General features: G+C 51.1%; 1 protein-coding gene across 1 annotated transcript; it reads right to left on the reverse strand.

Annotated features, from left to right (window-relative positions):
* Positions 1 to 4,760: 4,760 nt before the first annotated feature.
* On the reverse strand, positions 4,761 to 5,705 carry LOC123374585 (olfactory receptor 51I1-like). Its single transcript, XM_045024680.1, has one exon. The coding sequence runs from the start codon at positions 5,703 to 5,705 to the stop codon at positions 4,761 to 4,763; it is 945 nt and encodes a 314-aa protein (XP_044880615.1).
* Between the last annotated feature and the right edge of the window lie 3,304 nt (positions 5,706 to 9,009).

The raw sequence follows: 9,009 nt of genomic DNA on the forward strand, positions 1-9,009 counted from the left end.
GAACCTGAGCACTTCCAGACCCAGGGTCTGGAAACCCTGCTGAATCTGGAACAGAGCCTTGGTGGCTCTCGGGTTTGCCATCACTAACGGCATGTCTGGGCTGTGCAGCAGCTGGAGGAGGGCTTGGAGCTCCCGCGCTACTTCTTGGTGGGGATGCAGGATACCAACGAACCGAGGGTTACTCAGCATGAAGTGCACGATGAATGTTCTGACCTTATCAGCTATTCGCTTGGGTCTGGATTCTGCAGTCCTTGCTCAGGCATAGCTTCCACTGACAGCAGGTCAATGCGAATCGGAACGGGGGGTGCTCTTTGGGGATGGGCTGGGTTTTCTTAACTCCGAGACACTGTATATTAATTTGAGTAAATAAATGTAAGTCCCTGAGGATTTTTCATAGTTTCATAGATGTAGACCTGAACTTCTGCATGGCAGAGGCCAGAGAACCTCACCCAGGTACCTCTCTACTGAGCCGCCCAATTTTATTTAGAGCAAAGCATTTCAGCCGGCAGGCAGAGAACAGGAAGGACCGAGGGGCCCCCAATGCCGGAGGCCCCTGCAGTGGTAGGGATTGATCAGGTGAGACATGCCCTGGTGATCCCAGCAAGTGACCCACATCCCAGGCTGCAGAAGAAGGTAAAAAACTGGCAAGTTCTGTCCAGTTTCACCAGGGGGAAATTCCTTCCCTTTCCCATATCCGTTCACCTTTTCGACCCTGAGCACGTGAACCAGACTCACCAGCCAGGCCACTAGAAAGAGGATTCTCTGTTCCGCCTGAGAGCCCCGGTCCACTGGTCTAACCAGATGAAGCACGTAACTTGCTCAAATTGTGCACCATCAGGAGGGGAGGAGGCTCTCGCCTCGAGCAGGTGAAACGTCCCCTTTGCATTAATAAACCCAGGAATGTCAACCTGGAATGTTTTTACCTCATTTAAACAAAAAAGCTTGACATTAAATGAAACAAGAAAGTCGAAAAGATTCATTTTGATACGTCTGCATTGGAAATGTCATCAAAATGGACACCGTCCTGTGGACCGTTTTGGTTCTGGAAATGGCATTTTCAGACAGGAAAAAGTTCCATGAGCAATTTCCCACCTGCTCTAGTGAATAGCCTTTCCCCTGCAAACTGCATCACCACTCTGCAGCGCTGTCCTCGCCTTCCCACTGCTCTTGCCAGTTCCTCAGTCCCAGCAATGGCAACTTTAACAGTGACTGCATAGGACCAGCCATACTGAATCAGACCTGTTCCATCCAGCCCAGTCTCCTGTCTTCAGACAGTGGCCAGAGCCAGGTGCCCCCCAGGGAATGAACAGAACAGGGAATCACCAAGTGATCCATCCCCTGTGGCCCATTCCCAGCTTCTGGCAAACAGAGGCTCGGGACACTGAAGGAACAGAAATGGACACCGTGGAGAGTAGGGACGACAAATACAATTTATGTCCTGGGCCCGTTGTATTGCAAAGTATTTCTGTCCATCTTCTCATTCCTCAAAGCTGTTTATCTGTTCTTGAATATACATAGCCAAGGGAAGTGCGGTCACAAATGCAAACCAATGCCATGTCTCTGTTTATTTGTCTGTCTGTAACGCGATGACGTTTGAATGCTGCAGCTGATCAATTCCCAAGTTTCAGGGAATGTTCTAGTCATCAGCGGGTGCAGCCCTGTGGATGTTGGTGTCAATCAGCAAAGCAGGAAAAGAGAAAAGGGGAACTCAAGGTGGAGTCCTTGGCATCTGGTTAGTAGAACCAGCAGCTTCAGCCACCTTAGGAATTGACTCTAGACCAAAGCAGTGGTTCATGGGAGCAAAACACACCTCCCAGCATAACAACTGCCCCCCGTCTCAGCTCGGGCCGTCTAAAGCACTTTCAAATGTCACCCCTTTGGAAGACTTCTCTGAGAGACAGAGAGAAGAGAACTGAGAATGTGGGGGTCGGGGATTTTCATGAGTTCCCTTAAATAGGGGGTGTGTAGCAGGGTGAACCTCTGCTCCTGCCCTGCGGGGTTTAAAAAGTGGCCTGGCAGGGCTTGAGAGCGGTGGCTCTAAAAGCTGGGCTGATTAGGGAAGTGGCTGCAGCTGGGGCCACGCCCCAAACTGAACAGGGCCTTATAAGAAGGCAGGGAAGCCAGAAGCCCAGACAGTCTCTCTCTGCCTTCAGAGAGAGAAGGGCCAGGCTGCAGGGGGCTTGAGACTGGATACCTGAGTGAAGCAGGGCTGGGGACAGGCTGAGGAGCTGGGGAGCTGAGGAGCTCCCTGAGGAGCTGGGGAGGAGATGGGAGCAAAGGGCCAACAGGTACTGGGGGTTGCAGAGGGCAGCCCAGGGATAGGCCAAGGCAGCAGGTCCAAACACCTTTGCCTGTGTGTGACGTTATTGATATAAATGGGGACCATATAGAACATGGGTTGCAACCAAGGTCCTGTAGTGGCACCAAATCCTAAGTAAAGGGGGTCATATAAGGTGTCTAAGACCAGGTTCTGGGTTGCTGGTTATGATTATGCTGTCTGTATGTCTGTGTATCATTTTGTAGTTGAAGTTATAAGTATTGGCTCTGTAATGTCTATATTTTGTTTTATGCTCTGCCTCTGGGAAGTGTCCCAGACAAGCTGATGTCAGCCCTGCATAGCTGGCTTGATGGCCCATTAAGGGCCATCGGCTACACAATGGACCCATGGAGAGAAGGCAGACACGCCTTGTGACTCAGCAAAGTATGCAGGGACTGGCCCATGTGACTCCAGGCTCCATTTTGCTGTAAATTTCCACAGTGAAGACAAAGGGATTCTTACACCTGGAAAAGTCTATATATGGCTAATGCCTCATCTCCATCTTGTCTTCAATCCTGCTTCTGACCTCTGGAAGGACTTTGCTACAAACTGAAGCTCTGCACGAAGGACTGTTGACCCATCCCAGCGGGGGATGTTCCAGAGACTTAATCTGAACCTGCAGTTTACTCCAGCACTGCTGCAAGCCTGAACTAAGAACTTTGCCATTACTGTATGTAATTGATTCCATTTAACCAATTATACCTCTCACCTCTACCTTTTTCCCTTTGTAAATAAACCTTTAGATTTTAGATTCTAAAGGATTGGCAACAGCGTGATTTGTGGGTAAGATCTGATGTGTATATTGACCTGGGTCTGGGGCTTGGTCCTTTGGGATCGAGGGAACCTTTTTCTTTTATTGGGGTGTTGGTTTTCATAACCATTCATCCCCAGGACGAGTGCACTGGTGGTGATACTGGGAGACTGGAGTGTCTAAGGAAATTGCTTGTGTGACTTGTGGTTAGCCAGTGGGGTGAGACCAAAGTCCGTTTTGTCTGGCTGGTTTGGTTTGCCTTGGAGGTGGAAAAACCCCAGCCTAGGGCTGTGACTGCCCAGTTTAAGCAATTGGTCCTGATTTGGCACTCTCAGTTGGGTCCCGCCAGAACCGCTCCGTCACACTGTGATGAGTGGCTGATACTGCAGCCTGCCCCAGAGTGTGGGGCTAGACAATGACTGGCAGTAGCCATAAACTGAGGCAAGGTGGGGAGGAGGGTGGGGGTTCCCCGAGGAGGGGAGACCCTGAGAGTAAGAGGTTACTGCCAGGGGGCAGCACCCCATGTGAAAGGGCACCGGGTCCAGGGAGGGACACGGGGGCCTGAAGACAGGCGGCTCACCGGCCTGCAGAGGGCGCTCCAGCGCTGGACAGAGCTAATTCCCAGAGTCACCAGCAGGAGGCGCCGCAGGGGTGAGTCCGGCCCGTCTACAGGGTGGCACATAGTGAGCTTGTGGGGTGCGACAGAAGGACACCTGGAGCCCCTGGTGCGTGCAAGTTGTTCGATTTGCATATGCAAAAAAGTGTGTGGCCTCCTCCCAGTGACAACTATTGTTAATCTACTGCTTTGAGATAGTGCTGGCCCCCATCGCAAACAGGACAGCCAGGCGGCCCCTGCTGCAGACCTTGGCTCGATTTACACCAGACAGTTATAGATTTGAGAGGTGTGTTTCCTTCTACCTGTTTTTTATTTTCTATTCAGGTGCCGGGCACTGCTCACCCCCGCTGGAAGCCACAGTACCTGCCTCAAAAGACTGATTGACTTTGATTGACTTTAACATCTGAGACTGTAATTTAAAAACATCAGACTGTTGTTCTCAAACTTTTGTTTTGTTTGTTTTCTTATCATGGAGGTTAAGTTCATTAACGGCTGTTAGCCAGGCTGTGTAAGGAATGGTGTCCCTAGACTCGGTTTGTTTGTCAGAGGATGGAGATGGATGGCAGGAGAGAGATCACTTGGTCATTACCTGTTAGGTTCACTCCCTCTGGGGCACCTGGCATTGGCCACTGTTGGCAGACAGGATACTGGGCTAGATGGACCTTTGGTCTGACCCCGAACGGCCGTTCTTATGTTCTTATGTTTTGTACTGGTGACCCCTTTCACACAGCAAGCCTCTGCGTGCAGCCCCCCTTTATAGATTAAAAACATGTTTTTTACATATTTAAAACCATTATAAATGCTGGAGGCAAAGCGGGGTTTGGGGTGGAGGCTGACAGTTCACGACCCCCTGTAATAGCCCCATGACCCCCTGAGGGGTCTCAACCCCCAGTTTGAGAACCCCTGACATAAGAGGAAATAACATAATCTTTTGCAGGCAACTGCCTATGCACAGTTTGAATTGTTCTAGTATTTTATCGTTGGAGAGGTTTGAATGTCCTCTGAGAAGATATGACGTTCAGTCAACAAGCCATTCAAAACTTGTCCAACAAAACCATATCTGACACAACTCCCATTCAGAGTAAGTCTCTGGAGAATATTCGGGAGATCCCCTTGCGAATCTCCTTTGTCTTCACACTGTAAACAATTGGGTTTAACACAGGGGGGACAAAGAGGTAGGCATAGGACATAAGAATATGCACAACTCGAGGGGCATTTCCTCCAAACCTGTGCATAACGGAGACTGCAATTATTGGGACATAAAAGAGTAAGACAGCGCAGATGTGCGAGAAGCAGGTGTTTAGGGCCGTGAGGCGCTGTTCATGGGATGCAATATTAAAAACTGTCCTTAGAATCTTAACATAAGATAGGATGATGAACGCCGAGTCTAAGCCGTAAGTGAAGAGAATGGCAAACAATCCATAGATGTTATTGACGGTTGTGTCCGCACACGCCAGTCTCATCATGTCAGGGTGCAAGCAGTAGGCGTGGGAGAGGACATTGCCTTTGCAGATCGGCAGCCGTTTAATCAGAAAGGGGGAAGGGAAGGTCATGCTGGTACTTTTAATCACAAGAGCCAGCCCAATCCTCACAATCCTGGGGTTGGTCAAGATGGCCGCATAGCGCAGCGGGTCACAGATGGCAACAAAGCGATCGAATGACATGGCCAGTAAAATCCCCGACTCCATGAAGGAAAAGGAGTGAATGAAAAACATCTGGGCCAGGCAGGCGTTGAAGGCGACGTCTGTGACATCGAAGCAGAAGATGCTGAGCACCGTGGGCAGGGTTGACAGAGACATACCGAGGTCGTTGACTGACAACATGCAAAGGAACAAATACATGGGCTGGTGGAGACGCCGGTCTGCCCAGATAACGCAGAGAACAGTGCAATTCCCTACCATGGCGGTGATGTAGACCACCCAGAAAGGGATCGAGATCCAGTGGCGAGCAGCTTCCTGGCCTGGGAACCCGGTCAGCTGGAATGTGGCAGGATGGAAGCTGGTGCTATTGAAATCCACCATGATGAGCAGTCGCTGTCCCGGTCAGCTCCAACCCCCTGTGTAAATGCAAAATGAACCTGAGAGTTACCTCGAGACCAGGTGACCGGGAAGGGACCTGCAGTTCAGCATTGACTTGCAGAATCCCAATGCACAAGGGCCCTGTCCTGCAAGCCTGGGGCTGCTCTCCCCAGTGAAATCAAGGAGGAGTTGTTCTGAATGAAGCCTGAAGAGCCAGGCTCCAAGAATTCATTTCCAGCCCGAGCTCATTAGAGGGAACCAAGAGATTCTGCTCCCAGAGTTCCGCTGTCCACAGCTCAGCAACGTTCCTCAGGGAGGAGGTTGATGGATTTACCCCCCACCCCCCCCCCCCGCTAGTCACATTCAGAGTAGAAGTAAGGTGCACATTGTTAACAGCAAGGGAAATGAGCCCTTCGCAAGGGCAGCTGTGAATTCCCCAGCACTGGCAGCTGAGACGGCTCTTGTCCACACAGGAATGAATTCAGGGCAGGTCTCTGGCCTGTGCGATGCAGTTGATCAGAGTGGTCCCTTCTGTTCTTAAATCTCTGAAACTCTGCCAGCCTGGAGTGATGCACCTGGCTCCTCTCCACCACCCGTCACTCTCCTGCCGCCCTCCCCCATACAGCAGCGGGAAGGCTGGAGACCTGCCCGCCGGCTCTGACTCTGGCACAGTGCGAAGTGTGGCAAGCCCCATGACCCCTCAGTGCGTCTGCGCCCGGCCTCCCAGCGGTGGGTCTTCCCGCCTCGGACAGGGATGCCGCTAAAAGCAGAATCGGGACCTGCATTTAACTGTGCTCTGCATTACGCCATACGCTCCCCAGCCCTCTTAGCCTCTTTGAAGGTGGGGAAAACACAGATTTATTCTTGCTCATGAATGTTAATGATTCTGCAGCCGCAGGTGCACATCAGCGCTTGGCAAATGATTAAAGGGACAGGCCCCAGCCACGAGAACTCACAGGTTGCAGGCTGGCCCCCGTCCTGCCCTACACAGCGGCTGTCCAATGCTGAGGAGCTCAGTAGGGCGGGGCAGCCTCTAAACCTTGGCAGGATTTGTCCCTAAGGCTATGTCTGTGCTGCAAGCCAAGGGGGTGATTCCCCTTCTCATGGTCCCCAGCCCGTGCTAGCTTCCATCCCGCTGGAGCCTGGGGCGGGCGGCACAGGCGGGGCTGAGCTGTGCCAAGGAAAAACCGACCTGCAACCGTGTGTGTGTATCTGGGTGTGAGATTGTGTGTGTGCATGTCTGTGTGAGTGTGTCTGTGTGTGAGTGTGTGACTGTCTGTCTGTGTATTTGTGTGAATGTATCTCTGTGTGTCTGTGTCTGTCTGCCTCTGTGGTGAGTGTATGTGTGTCTTTCTCTGTCTGTCTGTGTGTGTGTGTGTGAGAGAGAGAGAGAGAGAGAGAGAAATGTGTGTCTGTGTTTGAGTGTATGTGTCTGTGTGTCTGCGTGTGTCTGTGTGTGTGTGTGTTTGTGTCAATGAGAGTTAGGTACTTAAATTATCTCCTGCTAAATGGTGAAATCAATTTTAAATGTGTCCTGATTATAAACTTTTTTAAAGCTTTATTGGACTTATTTCTCCCTGTAAAACTCAAAAAAGAGGGTGTCAGGTAATCAACCCCCTTCTCTCAACTGCAGCTGACTCACCAGGGTGGACGTGATGAAAATCTTCACCATGGAGGAAAAAAGCCTCTGGACCCAGCCTGCCTGGAGTATACGCCCCAGACTGCCAGGCACGGCAGAGTATTTATACTGTATCCTGGCAGCAGCTCCTTGGGGGTCCCACAGTCCCCTGGGAACTCCAGCGGAGGCTGATGTCTGAACATGGTCTAATCAGGGAAAGGAGCCGTATAAGAATAGCAAGAGCCCTGTGACTTTTGCTGCTTGTATCCATTATCCCACATGAGAACAGCAGAAAATAAGAATAACGAGGAGTCCGGGGGCACCTTAAAGACTAACAGTTTTAGCAGATTCAAATCTGTTACTCTTGAAGGTGCCCCCGGACTCCTCATTGTTTTCGTGGCTACAGACTAACACGGCTCCCCCTCGGCTAGACAATACGAACAGCCACACTGAGTCAGACAGATTCCATCTGTAACCCTTGTGCCCCTCTGAGTTGGCCGCAACAAGTGCCAGGTTCAGTATCCAGGGGTTCCGTTTCAATAACTCAATGCAAAACCGGCTTGAGCCCCCACCCAGTGACCTGGGACAATTACCTATCACCCCCCCAGGCGCCTCTAGGAGGCAATACTTCCCCACTCGCAAGCACAGAGTCCGAGTGTAGCAAAATCCTTTTAATAAAGGAGGGAAACAATGCGGCATCACGTTGGAGAGACACCACAGACAGGACTATACACAAACCATAAGCAAAAAACCCACCTCCAAGTACGTTTGGCAATGTCCTTTCCCCCTTAGGGTCTTAAGTCCAATCACCCCAAAGTCCAACAACCCAAGAGTCTCTGTCTCTAGTCAGTGCCACCCCAGAGTTCAAAAGTTTATCTGCAGAGTTTTACCCCCCCCCCCAGCCTGGGTGGAAATGGGGGTGGGGTCACGCACACATGGTGTTAAGGGGCACCTTACGTGGGCCAGGGCCGACTGCCCCGCTTCTCCGTGGAGTTCTGCTGCAGCCTTCACCAAGACTGGCTCCTCTCCAGCAGCTGTGCCGCTCCTCCAGCCAACCCGTGAACCGCATCAGCCGTCCCCGCGAACCGCTCCACACTGCTCACTGTTCCATGGGCTGCTCCAACACGCTGCAGACTGCTCCGCTCTGCCAGCTGCTTAGCGATCGATCTTCAGGCTCCCCCACTTAGTGATCTCAGCTCAGTAAGCTTAGCTCTTTTAGTGATTTCAGCTCTTAGTGGTTTCAACTTTTAGTAGAGGAGCCCCAGTGCCACCTTGGCCCAACATGAATGCAGGTCAGCAGCCTCCAGATGGACTTCTAAAGGATTCAAAATTAGCTCTGCTCTTTAACAGTGGAGAGAGGAGGAAGTGCAATTGGTGTTCCAGGCCCTCAGAAGGGGCCCATACCATCAGGTACACACACCAATCCCCAGCCTCTCTCCCTTCACTGGGTTTTGGAACCCATGTCCCTTGTCTAGCAAGTACTATTTAATGTAGGTTGAGTCATTTCTGTCATAAAGCAGTCTCATAGTTCCTCATTCACATAATTAAGGTAACAGCATGTTTTTCTCCTTCCTGCCCCAATAACAAAGAAATTGGGGATTCCACAGTGTGAAAAGAACCATCCCATGCTGCTGTGTGTTATGCTAAGTGGAGTGGGTTTACCAATGCAAATGCACATTCCTAAAATTC

This window comes from Mauremys mutica, chromosome 1, assembly GCF_020497125.1.
Source record: "Mauremys mutica isolate MM-2020 ecotype Southern chromosome 1, ASM2049712v1, whole genome shotgun sequence".
In the NCBI taxonomy this organism is placed as follows: domain Eukaryota; kingdom Metazoa; phylum Chordata; order Testudines; family Geoemydidae; genus Mauremys; species Mauremys mutica.